The following is a 19,127-nucleotide window of genomic DNA, read 5'->3' as shown; positions in this document are numbered from 1 at the left end:
GAGTAAGATGATGTTCTATCCCAAAGAGCTTCCAGTCCAAAGGAAGGCAATTAGAGACATAGTGGGAGCCTAATCCAGCTCACAGTCTAACCTACATGTCCAGCTGAAGGCTGCATGAACAAACAGAGAAACCATTTACAGTATCAGCACTCTAACCCACAACCTCTGCAGCAATTGGCCTGGAATGGTCAGGATTTGATCCAGTACTTCTCTATTTTTGTCCCCGTTTCCAACACAGGACCTACCACAGAAAGCCAAAGATGCTCCCCAAACCAATTGCGCAAGACACTGCACTACCACTAGTTAGCCTGCTTCCAGCTTGCCCATGCTCACCGCCTCCAATTCAGCACACCTGGTGACTTGCCTTTGTTTCACTATAAAGCTTTCCCACTTGCCAGCCTGCCTTTGAGTCTCTGCCAAATACCAGTAATGGTACCTGATGCCCTTGCTACATAGCAATCTCTGATTACAAAGACCGTTATTTGCTTGTTCTTATTTAGGTGGTCTTTATTTCCACAAACCTCAGTACTTCAATCATCATCAGTGGCTATTCTCATCCTAAACTTTGTCTTCTTATGCTTTATCTGACTCTTCACCTCACCATGAACTCCTCAAAGTCAGAGATCGTAACACCTCACACAGTGCTCGCCACTAACAAGTAGCCACTACTTTTTGTTGAGTATCAATGCTTGAAATTGGGACTGTACTGGATCTTTTGCTTCTCCTCCCCACCATCACAGAGCACTTCTTTCATAACCTACTGAAACACTTTCAACACTCTTTTTAACAAGACAGTCTCCTATTGGTGTGGGGGTTTTCTTATCCTGATCCTTGTATTTTCAAACCTAGCATTTAGGGGGCATTTAAGAAATATTTATTGAATAGCTAAGGCCACTGAAACGTAACGTTAAATTCCAAGTTTTTCATGTTAATAATCTGGGAACTCAAGCTCATGTTGTGCTTAACACGTCCCTTGGAATGTGCTGACTACGAATACTGCACCTCTCTTCACTCCTCAGGAACCCTGGACTCACCTTCTCTATGTCCCTCATCTACAGTTCCGTCAGGAAAAGCCTCTCCTTATATCCTCCAGGGACATGGACAAGAGGCATAATTCCCTCTGTTCAATTCCCTACCCCTGCTGTTTCTGTACCACTGTTACCTCTTTTCTTCCCTTCCCTTCCTCCATTAAGAACAAAACTAAAACTGCTGTTGAGCGCCTCCTGCCATGATGAATTAAATCTTAAGGAGAGGCACTGCAGATGTGGCTTCTGCTAGCTGTCCATATTCCCACTTCCCCGTTTCTTTCATGCAGAACCCTGTCCGTGACGGTGCTGACAACCTGTACAGCTCAACTGCTGGCTATTTTGTGGGACATACCTTTAATGACGTCAGCCAGGACTTGACCCATGCCTGTGGTGCAGCTGCCCAAGCCCGATAGAGGGGGGGATACAATGTATGGATAATAAGTATGTGCCCCTGGCCCTTGTTAGTTAACCATGGGAACTCAAGCAAGTTCCTCATCCTGTGTAGACTTCAGTGTCCTCAGTAAGAGGACAGTAAGAGTGACTACCTATCTTCATGTGGTTGTTTTTGTTTTGTTTTTTGCAGATTATATAGCAAGAATTAAGCTAAGAGCTTTTCATAGTAAGCAATCAGTATATATGAACTATTATACAGTTATAGGTCTGCCATAAAGTGGCTTTACCCACTACTGACAACTCTCAATTCCTTAAGAAGGTGAGAGAAAAGGAAAGCCAGAAACATTAGCCCATTTCCAGTTTCACTCACACAAATCACTAAGGCCAACCTGCCAGAGGCTGGGGCAACAGAAGTGAAATCCATCCCTGCTTCACCAGATCTGCTGCCAATGCAGTGCCCCAAAGGACAGGAGACTAGGTCAGGTGTCAGCTCACCCCCGCTCCCTGCCCAGCTCCTTGTAAGTGGCTCTATCAGGCCACCTCAACAAGTCCTATGCAGCCACCTTCACTAAGAATTCAGTTACTTACATTGCAGGAACTGTTCCTGCCAAATAAAGATGAGCAGAGAAAATCGCAAAGAGCTTTATTTTCGTGTCCTAGTTTCCTCCAGCTGTTGCTAACAACTTTACCGGGTCTCTACAACCCTTGATTCTGGCATAGCAACGATCACAAGTAAATCACCTCGAGGAGGAAACAAGTAGCTACTTTTCTAAAAAAGCTACTTTTCTAAAGCCCACTGAGTACACCAGACAGGTGGCCAGTTTCCTGGCCTCCCTCCTCCCCTGACCCCTTCTCCTGGTGTCTCCATCCCTCCAGGCTGGAGGCTGAATTTGAGCATGACTCTTAACCTCACCCCTGGGTCCCTCCAGGGGAATGAAAAAAGACAAACCTGTGTTCCTGTTTCTCAGACGAAGGGCCTTAAAACCAGCCAACCTTTCAACAACCAAACCAAACTAAACCAAACCAAGCAGTGTTGGGGCATAGCTATTTCCCATAGACTTATATTTCCATTACCCCAGTGTCATTCTGGGAGGCTTTTCCCTAACCTGTTATCAAAAGGTTTTTCATCTTTCACAATGGCAGGAGTCCACAGGAAGCATTAGCCAACCAACATTTGCCCTGGACGGTGTGGCTCAGTGGGTTGGAACACCAACCCTGGCGGGGGGCATACAGGAGGCAACCACTTGCTGATTTTACCGTTATCAATGTTTCTGTCTTTTTCTTTCTAAAAGCAACGAAAAAGTGCCCTCAGGTGAGGATTAAACAATTTCTTTTAATTAAAAAAAAAAAAAAGAATCAACATTGGAAAAAATCTAACCCTGTGAAAACTCTGCCTTAGATTTAACTTTAGTGAGATGAGTGTCAGCAGCACTGACGTCTTCCTGACCTCTCGCCTCATTCTACCTCCACTCCTAATCCCCACCCACCCTCCCTTTCTTGACACTTGAACATCATGCTCCCCCAAAGGGCAAGGTTCTGTGATGAAGAGGCCCAAGTGCCTTAGGAAAGCTGACCTTGCTCCAGCTCATCAGGGGACAGCCTGGGCTGGCACTGTGGGCACCACCAGGTGAGCCTCTGGAAGCCACCTGGAGGCCCGAAGGCCTCCCTCATGACCCGGTGGCCGGCAGGGCACTGATCCTTCTGGTAGATCTGCGTGTGCTGCTGTCTGCCCTGGAACTTGCCGTGAAGCCAGTCGGCACTGAACTCCACCACATGATCCACGAGGATCTCAAGTTGCTGAGGACTGAGGAGTGAACCAAGAGATTGGGGATGGATCCCAGCTCTGTACAAGGCTTCATTCTTAATGATGTTCCCTGAAAGAAAGCAGGGAGAGGACAAGGGAAGAATAAAGAATGCAGCCATAACAAAACCAGTCCTCGCAGTTAAGAAAGCAAACTGAAGCCGGTCTGATGGCAGCAGGGGAGAGCCTCGGGGGAAACAGGAGCCAACTCTGTCACGTACAAGAGCTACCGGGTCGTCTCATGATCACAGAGTCAATAACATGGGTTTGGTAAGACTTTTAAGGTTGTTGTGCAGATGAATGGAGATAAAACTCATGCATGGCCTATGTTATAACAAAGTGGTTACCAAAACAGGCTCTAGAATCTGACTATCTGGATTTAAATCCCAGCTCATCCAGATCCTATCTATGCGACCCTGCCAAGTTCCTCACCTTCTTTAGGCTTCAGTTTCCTTGTCTGTAAAATGGGGATGGGGCCTGGTTTCTGTGAGCAGCGAGAATTCACACAGGCACACACATGCACGCACACTACGTATCAGCTGCTACTATTTAAAACGTCAAGCATAATGCTTAAAATACAAAAAGATGTTTAGGAGGTATTATATTATCATTTTTCTATTCTTGCCTCATTCCCTGTAAAGCCAGCCTTGATCCCTCCTTCCAAAGCCAATAATTCTCTTCATAATGTTCCAACAATGCACTTTCTTTAATCTCTACTGAGCATTTATTGCAGTCCTTCTCAGGTTACGGTGACCTGAGTCCACGCTTGCTGGGCCGTTAAACAGTAATCTCCTTGGGCGGCGAAGGCGGGGCTTGGTAAGAGGCAAGCGCTCAGCATGTGTGCAGTGAATGGATGAAAGAAATGACTGCCCTTTCCAAGAGCTTCATAATCACACTACGGCTCCACACAACGTTTCTCTTTAAAATTCCCCGGCAGACTCCCTGGATTCCCATCTCAGCTGCACCGCTTGCTAGTAATATGTCCTTTGCTTTAATTTCTTCATCGGGATGAAGGGACAACTAGTAAATAACTATCCTACAGAATAGCAGTAAGGATGAAACCATGTGCCTGGCACATTAGAATCACCTGAAAAATATTGGCTGTTATTACCATTGTTCATAAGAATGATTTGTCAGTAGAGCATCAGCTCTTGCTATATATACCCTAAAGGCCCTTTGCTCCGCAAGGTGCAGGGACCCCCATGGTCCTAACGTAAGAATGCAAGGCCACTGTCTGGTGAACCACTGGGCCTAGTCCCCCCTCATGAGGTGAGCAGTGCCTGCAGCTGACAAAATGATGCGCTGGGTATGGAGGTAACTCTGTCATCACTAGCTCACCCTATTGCCTCGGTGGCCAGAGGTGCACGTGTCGTCCCACCGTGGAAAATAAGAATAGTTGTGTTCTTATCGTCCAGCTAATTAATCATTCCACTTTTCAAATTGCTCAACTCTTCTCTCCACCTCAAAATGCTCACAGTTTCACTGCTCAGGAAACCTGAACAGAGAACGTGAACCTACTTCTTTACTCATATCTTAAAAGATGCTAATGTGGACCTGAGCCTTTCTGCTTTGACTACCAGGTAGCTCCATCTGACCCAAGCAGAGCAAATGCACTGCTCTCCATTAGCAAGCTGCACTGAAACCGCCCATGTCCCAGGCACAGTGCTGGGCATGGAGGATTCGGGGATAGATGAGACATGTCCCTGTCCTTCAGGAGGTCACATGCTAATGTGGCTGTCAGACTACAAGTGATAATAGGATTGGGATATGAATTCTGAAGCCAGGAAAGAAGTTAGAAACTCTCTAATCTAACTGCCTGTTTAAAAATGAGGGAAGTGAAGATAAAGAGAGTAAGTGATCACCTCAAGACCAGCAGTGCTCACACCTGGGGTGGGTCTGTTTTGTGCTTCCCAGATGAATGACTTTTCTACTAAATAATTCTGTGGGGCTCATCCCTTTCCCGTCAGTCATACCTACGCCTGAGAAGTATCTTTGGTCCAACAGTGTATAGCAGACGGGCTGAGCCTGGCCCAGTGCTTCCAAGGCTTGTCCTCGATGGAACTTTTCAGACAAGATGTCAGAGGTGGGTTTGATCAGTGGGGAAGAGCTCCAAGACAGCTGACAATTATAAAATGCCAGGAAGCCACCACCGCCAAAGTGCAAGACCAACCTGGGAAGAAAGAAAAGATCATTAGCACCCAGAGTGACCACAGTATTGTTAGGTCACACATCCATACAGCTCCCACCCGGCTGTCAGGATAAACTCGGGGAAGCTAAGGTCCCAAACGAGAAAAGGAAGGGCTCTGCCAGAATCATAAAAATGCCAGGCATCAGTGAAGTAATTAAAAGAAAACATATAGCACTTCATTTTTCTGACCATAACAATATGTGTTCACTGAAGACAACTTGGTGTGCAGAAAAGTCTACAGTTCAGGAGCTGTAGCTACCTGCACAAAAACAGGGCTTATTAGAAAGGGTGACAGATACTGAAGAGGCACCACTCGCAGCTTAAGGCAAGATTTACCGAGAAAGACACACCTAAACAAACTCCCATGGACTTCCTGAATCCCAAGGACAGAGGAGAAACCTTATAAACTTTGATAAGGAAATAACAGACCCCTGAGCAGCATGAGTCAGTGGGTAGGGCACTGTCCCGCAAAGTGAAAGGTTGTCTGTTGGATTCCTGGTCAGGGCACATGCCTGGGTTGCAGGCCAGTTCCCTGGTTCAGGGGGTGTACGAGAGGCAACCTATTGATGTTTTTCTCCCTCCTTCTCCCTCCCTTCCCCTCTCTCTGAAAATAAATAAATAATAAAGCCTTAATTTAAAAGGAAGGAAGAAAGAATGGGTTACTCGGTCAGGGAAGATTTTGGGGCTGGAATTAGAATCTCACTCCACATCAGAAGAGTGTGATTCATGCATCTGACCTAGATGATATTCTTATGTGAAAGTAAAAGGTGATTTTAAAAGAACAGGAGCTCAAAAAACATCTATGTGGTTAATTAAATCAGCGAAAATCTCGTGATGGGGGGAAATGAACAGGATGGGACAAAATGAGCAGCATTAGAGTCGTAATGTTTACCGTGAAATCTACAATGGACTATGATAGTGCAACTGAGAACTACAACACAAGTGTTAGAGAAGAATTTCTGAAACCAAAGACATGTATTTTAATTTTTTAGTATCAGTTTTGGGGAGTGTCTTTTGTTGATAAAAGTCATTTATTTTGCATTTCATAGAGAACCCCCTGAAGTCTGCATCATGACTTGCCACGTTCCCCAGGGGACTGCAGGCAGTGTGTCCATCCCAGCAGCTGGCCCTGGGGATTGGGGAGCCACACTCCCCCAGGCAGGAGCTGTGAGGGAGGAAGGGGCACGGCAGGAGTGTATTTCAGTCCCTTAAAGAAAAGGCAGTAGAGCATTCTGCGTCACCGAAAACCTGTGCAGACGGGACTTCGAGCAAGCACTGTGCTGTGAGCTCTCAGGGGTGGGGCAGGCAGGACAGGGACCTTGATAAGTACAGGGATTTCTTCCTGTGGCAGCAGATGAGGAGGGAGGCTTACTATTTTAATGAGCTCAGACCTAGAACCTGATATTCAAAAGAGATTATGTCCAAACTTAAATCATTTCCCTGCTCAGAAAAAGGTGACAGTACTCCTGGGACCGGACCATGAGGACCCCGTGCTGGTCATCCCCAAGTCCCGATGCCATGGGACAAAAGTCGAGGGTAATGGCTAAAAATCTGAGTTCGTGTTAAGCACTCCTAAAGTCAAATGATTGGGAAAGACCATACATCAGACAATGGTTTACACAACCTGCTGAAAGAGGTTTCCAGCAAAGACCAAGGTGGGAAGGTCCAGAGCATCCTCGGCTTGAAGCTCAGCACATAAAGAAAATCTCAAATAGGTATTAAAGTAGTGGGGAATAGAACATTCCCAGATCTCAATTTTTATGGGATAATTTTAAAAACAAATAAAAATCGAACACTGGGTACCAGCAACAACAAATGCCATGGCCTTTATGGTCACCTGGTAGCATTAAAAAAATGCTCAAAGCATGTCCAGCTAACCAATAGGCCTTGCTATGAAGTGTCTGCACAGGAGAGTGAGCAGTTGGGCTTGGTGCCACTGACAATCCAACATGGTTACTATGGGAACAGAAGGAGCAGAGTCCAGGTTTGCTGGCCTGACCAGGGGTGGGCAGAGCAGCACCAAAAACTCTGAAGCGACTGCGGATTCTCAGAAATCAGCTTTGCCCCAGAGAAAGAGTCAGAGTCTCACTCTCGAGAGGGCGGGGGGCCAGATCTGACCCGCACCACATGCGCTAGCCCTGGTCATCCTACAGCTGACGGGCAACTCACACCAGGCAGGGGAAAGGAGCCGGTCAGGGGAAAGGGGTCACTCGTTTTCTTTTAAAGTCTTAGTAATTTATATTTTAACCTCGAACTTATTATCAGTTTCATCTTAAGTCTTTAAAAGCCCCCTGAAACAAAAGTATACTTTTTTTAAGCTCCCTCACTTCTGGTTGTTAGTTTTCGCCCAGTCTCCAGGTTTACCTTGCCTTAGGGTCCACAAACTTCATCAGACCCTCTGTGCCCGCGGACTTGGGCCTCTTCAGAGGGAAGCCCAGGGCTCAGCCCCAGATGAGCTGTGCCGGCACACCCCACACGCGTGCCACCCCACGCAGGGCTGTGCGGTCCTTCACCGCCGGCACGCCACAGCACTGGCGCAGCGTCCCACAGCGAGCACCCGCATCGGGCCAAGGGTTCGTGGCCTGGCCCTGCTCTTAGGGAACACTGGGCACAATCCAGTACAGCTGAGCAACTGTCTTAAACACAGGGTCACGAGGCAGGTGTTTCGGAGCGAACTCTCACTGACATGCACGTCGCCGATCCGTCTTCCTCGGTCCTGCATGGGACAGAGCCTGCGACAACCCATTCTGAGTATTTCCAGATACAGTCTCATAGCTACTCATCTGACACATCTTTGTCAGCTTCCTTCTGCAGCTGCATCAGCCAAACAAGCACTTCCTGACCCTCCAGCCCATGCAGGGGCTCTGCCGGCCCAATCGCGGCTGCGGGAAGGGACCGCAGGGGTCTGAAAGGGCACCGCCCACCAAGTGGGTAGTACGGGCACTTCATTGCCGCCTTCATGTTCACTGCAGAGAGTGAGGTGCGAGCACATGAGCTCAGTACACTGAGCATCGATATAGCCTAACGTGTTGACTGTGGGACAAGTTCAGCTTAGAGTCAGTGGCCCCAATACTGCTGTTCTCCCAGTACAGATTCTGGTAGATCTTTGCAGCAGCACAAGACAGCTTTGCGATCAGATCCACACAGTCTTCATAAATCAACTCCCAGCAGTTGGGTCTGCTGATGCATTTTACTCCGGCAAAGTTTCTTTCACTGCTGAGGGCTGTAATGGCTGCACATGTGGTACAGATGCTGGGAAAGCTGTCCAGCATGGTGAGCACATGACTGGCAGGGCTGCCCTCTTCGCCCACTCTTTTGAGAGCCAAGATACCTGTTCCTCTGTTGAGATTTGCCAGTTACCCGCAGCCAAAATAAGCCCTCCAATAGGGGCTCTATCTCAACCTTAGCCTCAGGCAGCAGTTTCTGGCATTCAGGGATACTGTAGCTTTGGAAACAGATGCTCTCATCAGGATCAAGAACCAATGTTTTGTATACCATCCCTTGTGCCTCTTATACCACCATACATCATGTCCACAGTGATTTAGCCCACCATTGTCTTGCCATGTTCCTGCCTGAAGGTCTTAACTCTGTCCTGCTCCTTAGGTATCAGGTCAGCCAATGTGTCTTTCAAATTCGTGGAGGAGCACTAGCATGCAAGAATAAGACAGGATGCATTCTTGGCTCCAATGAAAGCCATGGCAGGAGAACCCGGGAATCTTGCAGGGAGGTGGGGGAGGGGAAGGAGCTGCGGCAGGAAGGGGAGCCAGCTGCTGCCCCACATGCTGCGCCTAGGCCTATGGGTGAACAAGGTTCTTAAGTAGTTTGGTTATACATTAATTAACCACGTAATATAATTAGCAATCGGGGACTAAAATTCTAAACTACCTCGGCAAACGCAGGAGATGGCGTGGATGTGACAGAAAAGAAGAAGTGAAATAGAAAGAGTCATCTCAACAGAGTGAAGAAATGTGACCAAAAAAACAGTTTCAATAATAAGGGGGAAAAGTTATTAATGTTATTAAAAAATTGATGTCAAATGTAATTGAAAAATAATTTTAAAAAATTTTTATATATTTATTTTTTAGAGAGAGGGGAAGGAAGGGAGAAAGAGAGCAAGAGAAACATCGATGTGAGAGATACATCTACCGGTTACCTCTTGTACACACCCAACCAGGGACTTGGCCCACAATCCTGGCACGTGCCCGGACTGGGAATCCAATCAACAACGCTTCTGTTCTCAGGCCAGTGCTCAATCCACTGAGCCACCACGCCAGCCAGGGCTGAAAAATAATTTAAAAAATGTTTTAACTTGATGGTTGTTAACTCAGAAAACAATAAGTATAATTTAAGATAAAATTATACCAACAGAATGAAGATAAATAGCAATACTTCCAAATTAATGGGGGGCAGGTGGGAGCTGAAAAGAAATGATAAATCCAACAAAAGAAAACAAAGTACGATAAAATGGCGAATGAAAGAAAATCCAAATACCTCAGTAACCCCCATTTCAAAATAGAGTTTCAGTTTGAGTTTAAAGAGATACAAAAGTCTGGTTCATAGTTTATACAAAACATACCTAAAATAAGTGTTTAAAAAAAAACCATACCTAAAACCAAGTAAGAAAAGAGCAAGGGGTGGGCCGAGGGAACTGAGTGCCACTATTAGCATCAAGAAGAGTAATTCAGGACCAAAGGCAAAGAGAGAGCATGTTGTTTAACAATGAAGCTGTAAAGAGCCAATGAGAGTCAGAACCCCTGATGCCTGGGACCACAGGGCTGAGACACACAGAAACAAATGTGCTCGGCAAGACACGGAGAAACTTTACAAAAGTACAACTATTCGGGGGGACTTTGGCACGCCTCTTCCCAAGTTTGGCATGTTAAGTAAACAAAAAATAAGCAAGGACAGAGAGAATTTGAGTTATCAAAGCCATAACCTGTTCTTAACATTTACAGACTGTTTTACTTTGAACAAACATACTACCCATTTATGCACATAAAGTATAAGCAAAGATCAATTATGTGTTCAGCTGCAAATCTTACTGCCCAAAGTAGAAAATGTACGGGCTTTGATCATAATACTGATCACAGTCCAAAATAAAATGACAACAAAACGAAACGATCACCCAAACACTCAACCATTTGGACAATTAGGAAATACTCTTAGATATAGAGTATATACAACTGATATTATTTATTTTAAAGACCTACAATGCAGATCAAACTCTGGCAAGCTTAATTAAGAAAAAAGGGGTGGGGAGACAAAGTAATATGTAACACATGAAAAGTGAGAAGGGAGATAGAACTTGACAAGATTTTAAAAGTAAGAGAATGATTATGTGTTAACTCTGTGACAAAACTGAAAACCTCGGGGGGGAGCCTTGTCCATGGAGGAGGATTTAAATTCCCCAAGCCAGAGACTATTTCAAGAATCAGCCCAGGAGCCAGCGTCAGCAACGAGAGGTTTGCTGCGGGTTTCTGAGAAAGCTCTCCTTGCTCGACTGGGTATTTCAAAATGACCCTCCCTCTTCCTCTTTCCTCTTTCTTTGCGAGGACATAAGGCCTGGAACTGCAGAGCCTTGTGCTGCTCGTCTAAAGACAAAACCAACACATGGAAAAGTGCAAAGACAGGAGAATCACAAGAACCTGAAGCCAGAGACTGGGAACTGAGTCAGTGCCAAATACCACCCTCCCTCTGAACTTCCAATTATGTGAACAAAAAAAACAAAATAAAAAACCCCTCCCAATTTAAACCAGCATAAGTTACTTTTACAGTCCAAAGCATCCTATTGGATCATACCATAATCACACCATAATAACCATACCCTAAATAAAGACAGCTCTGAGCATAAAAATATAATATGAGACTTTAGAAAATAGAAAAGCAGTGTGACTTTTGAGTTGAAGGAGCCTTCTTTAGCAAAAGGGGATAACTTAGGAGCTATTAAGAAAAATACTGACCCTGTATGGCTCTGGACTTACATAACTTTATAAGTTACATAAATGTCTAATCACTATGTTGTACAGCAGAAACTAGTATAGTATTCTACATCAACTGTAACTGAAAAATAAGAATTATTTTTTCAAAAATTACTGACCATTGACTATGTAACAATTAAAACTCCTGAATGCCAAAGTGCACAAACACTGTCAAAGGACACAGAGAGGAAACGATAGTGGTACCACATATCACAGAAGCTAACGCACAATATCTAAAAGCTCTTACACAGTGATAAAAAAAAACACACACACACAACCAATCCAATGGTAGTGAGAATTCAGCTGAGCGAGCACTTCTGCAAGGCCATAAGAATGCTCACTCTCTTTGACCAGCTATGATTCCTCTGGCTATGTACACTAAGGAAACAACCCTGAACATGGATAGAGTTTTATGCACTGAGACAGCCTCAACATTAATAGATTAAAAACTTGAGACAATTCTGTCCCTAAATTCAGAGCGCACTCATTAAGCCATCCAACATTCTTCAGAGACCTCCACCCTCCGGGGCCGTGTTTGTTGGGAAAGTTGTCCCCTCTTCACTAAGCTGACCCATTCCTCTCTGGACACAAACCAGTCGACTTCATATGACAGGTAGACAGAGAAGTGTCTTCTCTCTCCTAGGAAGCAGACTGCTGGAGAACAGGTTGGACAGCCACCTGCGTGCGTCCAGAGGGACCCATGCCATGGGAGCCCTGCTGAGCACTGCAGACCCCGTAGGGATACAGACAGACACCGCCCACGGCCAATCCATCATGCCATTACCTTGGAATGGGGTCCCTCCAGTCACCCCTCTTGTTTGCTTTCTTTGCTCTGGAGAATTCGTTCACCCAAATGCTGCCAAACAAACCAAAGCGGATCTGCAGCCACCTCTCAGCAACCCCTGCAGGGCTGCCTCCTCCCAAACACTCCGAACCATTGTCTCCACTGTAGACAAGCTCTGGAGACTGGGAGGACTGGTCTGAGACTTTCTGGATGTCGGGACCCAAGGTCTGCTTTTGGTCCCCAGCCCCTTCCTTCCTCTCTCCTTTTTGTAGAGGTTTTGGCAGTGGGTTGTTGCCAGGAGACCTAGTTTCTTCATCTGGATCAAATCTAAGGAATAATTTCTTTCCATGGACCTAGAAAAAAAAGGAACATAATCTAAGCCTTTCTTACAGATGTGTTTGTGTCCGCCCCTCAAATTCGTATGTTGAAAACATAACCCACCATGGAATGGTATCTGGACGTGCGCCTCTGGAAGGTGATGAGGTCATGAGAGTGGGGGCCTCAGGAGAGAGATCAGTGCCCTCATAAAGGAGACCCTGAGAGCTCCCTGGTCCCTTCCACCACGTGAGAACAGGGAGAAGATGGCCGTCTATGACCCTGCAAGGAGAATCTGCCAGCACCTTGATTTTGAACTTCTAGCCGCCAGAACTGAGAAATAAACTTCTGTATTTATAAGCCACTCAGTCTGTGGTATTCTATGACAGCAGCACAAACGGACTCAGGGAGCCTTACACAGGCCCAGAAAGGGGAAGACTAGAACACGTGTATGAGACAACTATCCTAACACAAGTTTCTCCATTCTTGCCTTTTCCATGAAGCTTTCCCTAGTTGAGTATTTTGAACCTGACTTTCGCTCTTTGCTCCAGAGGTGTGGGCAGCTAGCACTTTTTCAAAGTGATTAGAATCGAGTGGGAATTGGATGAGCAGTGAAATGGATCCATTCTAGACAGCAAGGCCACCCTCGAACACCTGAGCGGAAATGCTCCCAATTTTTTCATGGATTAGTTAAGAAATGAATAGAAACTGTCATCCCTGTATTCAGGGTTTTTTTTTTTTTTTTTTTAAGAAAATATCAGCACACACATGCTCTACATAAATACTGACAGCGGCTAAAGCCGACACATTGTAAAATTAGGCACCAGCGAAGGCACGTACTTGAAGATCACGGTTCTGATATGATCTCCAACTTTACCAGTGAGTATAAAGATTCCAACTGCAGCAGTCTTTTGCAGTGCCTAAAAGAGGGCACTGTCTGCAAATCTGAGCGCAGCTATTCATTTCCACGTATGAGGAATGGTTCAACTGAGCTATCTAGGAAAGACAGCAAGATGCCCTGACCAGCTTGGCTCAGTGGACTGGCCATTGTCCAGCAAAGCAAAGGGGTTTTGGTTGGGTCCTGCAGCCGATCGATGTTTCTCTCGCGCATCCATGTTTCTCTCCCTTTTCCGCCTTCCCTCCCCGTCTCTAAAAATAAATAAAATCTTAAAACATAAAAAAAGCAGAGCAAGGAATTAAGTGGGTGTAACAGAATATGCTCCAGAAAATGCTTCCTCAATACAAATCCACCGATGTTGGTATAACGCTGTTGAAATATTTGTCATATGCCCCTCAGGGTCAAAACATTTACTAGGTCAAAAAAGCTCCTGTCAGGATATTCTTGCACCCTTTCCAACAATGGCAATTTCTACTGTCCCTCTTTTAAATTCCTGTGACACTAGAGTACTTCAAATAACCGATCCTTAGTTGAGTTTATACAATGTCCCAAACAGTGTGGCAGGCTCTGAGGAGCACTCTGATGGGTCAATCTCTGCTCCTTTGCTTTAGGAATTCAGTATTTAAAAGGGAGAAAATTCTGACACGTGCTACAACACGGATAAACACTGAAAGCATTATGCTCAGTGAAAGAAGCCAGTCACAGAAAGACACATATACAATGTGCTTGATTCCACGTATGTAAAATGTCCAACAAAGGCAAATCTATAAAGACAGAAAAGAGATTAGTGGTTGCTTAGGGTTAGGCTGAAAGGCAGAGAGACTGCTAATGGACACCAAGTTTCTTTTTGGGGCAATGAAAATGTTCTAAAATTGACTGCGGTGATGGTCGCACAACACTGTGTGAGGACACTAAAAGCCACTGAACTGCACACTTTAAGTGGGTGAACTACATGCTATGTGAATTATATCTCAATAAAGCAAACTAGGATTCACTGAGCTCCTATTGTGTGCCAAGCATAAAGCCTGTTTCATTCAACCATTTTTACTGTGATTCAGTAGTTTATCCCCATTTACAGCTGCGGAAACCAGAGCTAAGATTAAGTAATCTTCTTAGGAGCAACAGAGTTCATCTACTTTTTTTCTACAGCCAATTACAACAGGCCTCCTAAGTGCCAGGCACTGAGCTAAGTGCCAGGGACACAATATTGATGAGGACATACCCCTGCCCTAGTTATCTGTCTCCTCCACTAAGCAGGCAGGAAAATTCAGCTCTGAGGGTCCAAGAGGAGGAAGCAGAAGGTGCCATGGAAGCACAGAGGAGAAGGGTCGCCCCAGCACAGAGCAGGCGAGGCAGGCCTCTCAGGAGGTGTGAGGGCACAGGTAAATCCGGAAGACTAGAATTACCAAGGTAACATGAGGAGATGGGACTAGGGGCAGAGCTGCAAAACAAAGGAAGATTTGTACAAGCAGGGGACCGGCAAGTCAAAGCCATGAGCAAACAGGACTTGCTGGAGGAGCGCCAGAACATTTACTGTCAAAGCTGGGCAAGAGATTTGGAGCAGGACAAGAAGTGTTGTAAGAATGGGAAGCCCAAGTCAAAACACAGGAGCCTCTGAGGGATTCTGGCTTACGCTCAGAGCAAAGGTGAGCCAGAAACTCTCAGAAGGCTATGCTCCTTCCTTGCGTCCTTGCCGGACCCATGGGATTAAACATGGTTCCTAACCAAAGGTGCACATCGGAGTTGACTGGGGTGATGATAATCAGGCCAGACCCCCAGATTAGAATCCCCAGCGTTTGTATGCCGGTTTGTTTTTCGTAATCCCACAGGCCACTGTGAGGCCCACTTCCGGCTGAGAAACACCAGACTGAGAGAGGAGGAGCCGCACGGAGTCTTAGCCTCGTTGTCTTGGGCTCACGGAAGAGATGGCATGGAAAGTGCTGAGGTAAATGCCAGGGCGGGCCCAGGGCGTGCTGATGGCGCTGGCCCACCTGTGTGAGGTATGAACAAGCCCACCAGAAGATGATGAACTCACCTGGGTGTCCTGGAGCCACAGGGACTGGAAACTGGCAGGGTTTAGCTTCTTACTGCTGCCCCCCGTCTTGACCACCTGCTGCCCCACAAACGGGCACACCAAATGGTGAAACTTCCTCACGGATGGCCCTTCTGGCATCCCTGCTGGCAGAAAAGACTAGCTAGTTTCTCTCTCAGCATCTCTGATAGGTGTCAAGCTCCAAGCTTTCAAGCGGCTATTTTTTGCCACCAACTTTAACAGTATACACAGCTGAAAAGGGAGGGTGGTTTGGGAGGAGGGTCAGATCCAAGAGACCGACCAGCTGAGCCAGCTTCCCAGGAATTGGTCCCCTTTCCAGCTCCTCTCACCTTTCTTCATGTAGCAAACAATTATTAAGCACCTGCAGTGTGCTACCCATCATCGCAGGACACCCTCTACTAGGAGCCCGTGGCAGCTTTGCACAGGAGCGGACCCTTGAACTTCTTGTCTGGACTGTAACCCCTAACTCATCTCCACACTTTCTCTGGCCCCTGACCCTCAAAAGCAATCCCACCTACTGCTGCTGCTATCTCCCCCGCCACCGTCGCCCCCCCCCCCCCCACTTTTTAGGAAAGAGATGGTCTGGGTAGAGAAGGCTGTAAGGGACACAGACACATATGTAGGTCCAGCCCTCCCAGGATCTCCTCACTAGTAAGGACACTGCACGTGACAACAGCAGCACAGAGCTCAGAATCACAAGTGCAGACACAGGGCCATGTTGGTTCAGAGCCAGAAGCCGTCACATCCAGCTTAACTACAAATCTTTAACCCTGGTAACTGAGAAACAGCAGGAGTTCCATTTTAACCCTGATGTAGGGTTACCTCTCCATCTCTCCCTGCTCCAAATCACCCAAGTTCACCGAGAGTCTGTGAGGCATTCAGGTGTTTGAGTCTGAGTGGTCTGCCTCCCAACTTCTCAGACACAGGAAGTCCGCATACCCTGGCCCAGGGCACACTAACAACTTAACTACCTGTTTCCTTATCTGCACAAATCTCTATTGGTACTGGTGAAAACCCAAGGAACTAAGTACGTACCTGGCACGGTGTTAGCTATTGTATGTCGCAATTCAAAAATAATTTTTAAATCTCTGAAATGGAGATGTCTCTTACAATCCACGCTCACAGTTTAAAAAGCAGCACATTCAATAATGTGTATTTTAAATTGAGTGTTTTAGAGTCACTAACATATAGTAAAATTCCCCTAGTCGGACTTTCAAGACACTAAACTAAATAGTCTATATAGACAAAACTGCTGGGCTGCAAGGACACCAGCAGCCGACTTTAACCTCAATGCCCAGGTCCTCTCCAAAGAGGAAGCTTCGGGAAAAGCCTCCCTCTGAAATCCACCTAATCCTTAAAGTATCTAGACACAGGGCATGTTTCTTTTAGGTATATTTACGGAGATGGAAGACTGAACAACAAACTGTCTCTACCATAAACTTAAAAGATTAGAATCTCAGGGTGAAGGTGGGGGTGGGATGGGAGGTGGAGCCTCCCAGGAGAAAACACACGGAGACATAGTGGTAAGCATCCCCCCGCTTCCCCAACCTCGCAAAAAAAAAAAAAAAAAAAAAAAAAGAAAAGAAAAGAAAAGCCATCTAGGGGGTGCAGGTTCTATAAAGGTCGCCTCTAAAATTTTCGGTAATTGAGTTTTCCCGCCTGCAACAAGGTGACAACAACAAGCGCAGGCGGTGGTAAAGCGTAGCTCTGCGTTAAGATGGGGGCAGGGCACTCTGCGCACCTCCGGGGAGGGAGCCACGCCGTCCTCTCCCCGCCCGCGCGGACCTTCCGGAGGGGCGGCCGGCTGCACTCACCCGCAGCCCCGAGGCGAGGCCCTCTCGCCGCCTCCGGAGCTAGGAGGACTGGGCGTCGGGCGTCTGTGGAGGCGTCTGGCGTCTGCGCGGGGACCTGCCCCCGGGCTAGGCGCGGAACGCTCTTCTCGGATCGGGGAGCTGGGATAAAAGGTGTGTAGCGTGAGGGTACCCACTCCTGTGTGTGCACGTGACAGTGTTTGCGGGGGATGCTGTAGACCGGGCCTCCGCTCCCGGGGTGTGCGCAGAAGGCGGGGCTCGCCCTCCTTGGGGTGGGCGGAGCTTTGTCATCAGTGGGTGGGCGCAGGACTCCGAGCCGGCGAGGCGCGGGGTGGGGCCCGCTTTTCGTGGGGACGGTGTGGGTCTCCTACGCTGTGAGTCCTGGGAGGCCCCACCGCGACCAAAATGGGGATGAAGGGTGGCGTGGGAGGAGGGCAGTCGGAGACTGAGATTGAGTGGACGGTGAAAACGTGAACTGCTTTGGGAACGTTTACTGTCTAACGAAGACAGAAAAATTGATTATCTTAACAGGAGAGCTTTGGCAAAGGCAAGCCTCTAAGTTGAATTTGCTCAGCATCCAAGCCTAGTGAGGTCATTGTGAAAAGATGACAGATCGTCAAGAAATTCTCATGAAACTTTTAAAGGGTGGGATCTTTATATAACTTGAATATTATTATTTGAATTTTTACCATAAACAAATTTTTCCTTAAAGGTTAAATTTGTGTTTTAAAGAATAAAAAGATCAAACAGTAGACTATTTAAAAATAAATATGTTCCAGCGTTGTTAGCTCTCCAAAGAGGATGGGGAGCCTGCACAGGAAAGCAGGCACCACTGTCCGGGGGGCTGAGAGGGCCTGGGGAGCGCTTGGCCAGCACAGGAACAGGGGCGCAGTCCCTCCTTAGGTGGTGTGCTGCTGATTGAGAGGGAGCAGTACAGCGAGGCTTCCACTGAAGGGGCTTGGGCAGGAAGTGAGGAGAGGAAGGCTGGGAAGATCCCCTTAGAGCCTTCCGCGTTTTCTCTCTCTCTCTCTCTCTCTCTCTCTCTCTCTCTCTCTCTCTCTCTCGCCTCTTCTGGAGACCAACATCCCCACCCCAGGATGGTCCCTACTGTAGGATCAGGCACACCCCAACAGTAGCTTCTGGAGCCCCTAATTCCCCATTTTGTAGTCTCTGAGCTGGGAAGGAAGCCAGAGCCACGAGCCCTGCCTCACCTCTTGGAATGGTGCCTACGAGGCCTCTGCTGAGGCCAAAGGGCTATAGAGTTGAGAAAAGCAATGGTTCACAGCTTGACTATGTCATTTATAATAGTACATGTTGTTTGTTGAGCACATATTATGAGCAAGACACTCTTCTAAGCTCCTAACATAGATTCCTTCATGATTGTGGGAAGACAAGTCACAGTATCTCAATCTATACATGCGTTAAAGTGGAATATCTATTTCATGGTGTTTTTATGGAAACATTAGAAAGCAGGGCTTCTCAAACTTTAATGTGCATGTGAGCTAGCTGGGAATCTTGTTTAAATGCAGACTTTGACTCAGGTTTGTTGCAAGGCCCACGATTTTCCCTTTCTAACAAGCTGCCAGGTGCTGCTGCTGCTGCTGCTGCTGCCCCTGCTGGCCCAGGGACCTCACTTGGAGCAGGACTTAGGGCACAGTACTTGGCAGTTGGTAGGTACTCAATAAATATTCTTTAAATGAACGATTAAGTGAGAGTATTAGATGCAAAAAATTCATAAACTGTAAAGTGCGGTGCGAATGTATGTTATCATTTTGGGACAATAAGGCAGGGAAATCTGCCTGGAAAAGGGCAAACTCCTAGGAGAGTAATTGGAACAGCACTTTAGAATGCTCTTTCTGCCTCGGACTACATGGGTCC

General features: G+C 46.8%; 1 protein-coding gene and 1 pseudogene across 1 annotated transcript; both read right to left on the bottom strand.

Annotated features, from left to right (window-relative positions):
- Window positions 1-2,981: 2,981 nt before the first annotated feature.
- Window positions 2,982-15,791, bottom strand: NEIL2 (nei like DNA glycosylase 2). Its single transcript, XM_054575931.1, has 5 exons — window positions 15,768-15,791; window positions 15,421-15,560; window positions 12,173-12,525; window positions 5,196-5,392; window positions 2,982-3,295 (listed from the first exon to the last, which is right to left on the bottom strand). The coding sequence occupies exons 1-5, from the start codon at window positions 15,775-15,777 to the stop codon at window positions 2,982-2,984; spliced, it is 1,014 nt and encodes a 337-aa protein (XP_054431906.1). The 5' UTR covers window positions 15,778-15,791.
- LOC129072482 (citrate synthase, mitochondrial-like) lies at window positions 7,771-9,107 on the bottom strand (annotated as a pseudogene).
- Window positions 15,792-19,127: the final 3,336 nt, after the last annotated feature.

The sequence above is a fragment of the Pteronotus mesoamericanus genome, unplaced genomic scaffold, assembly GCF_021234165.1.
Source record: "Pteronotus mesoamericanus isolate MK-2021 breed Mesoamerican mustached bat unplaced genomic scaffold, CSHL_Meso_final contig_32, whole genome shotgun sequence".
NCBI lineage: Eukaryota > Metazoa > Chordata > Mammalia > Chiroptera > Mormoopidae > Pteronotus > Pteronotus mesoamericanus.
This window is presented reverse-complemented; position numbering and strand designations above follow the sequence as displayed.

Excerpts from the sequence above, each read along its gene's own strand:
- NEIL2 (XM_054575931.1), bottom strand. Across the intron at positions 12,526-15,420 it reads TGTGGCTCCAGGACACCCAG|GTCCATGGAAAGAAATTATT; the intron begins GTGAGTTCATCA and ends TTTTTTTTCTAG. Across the intron at positions 3,296-5,195 it reads AAGATACTTCTCAGGCGTAG|GGAACATCATTAAGAATGAA; the intron begins GTATGACTGACG and ends GCTTTCTTTCAG.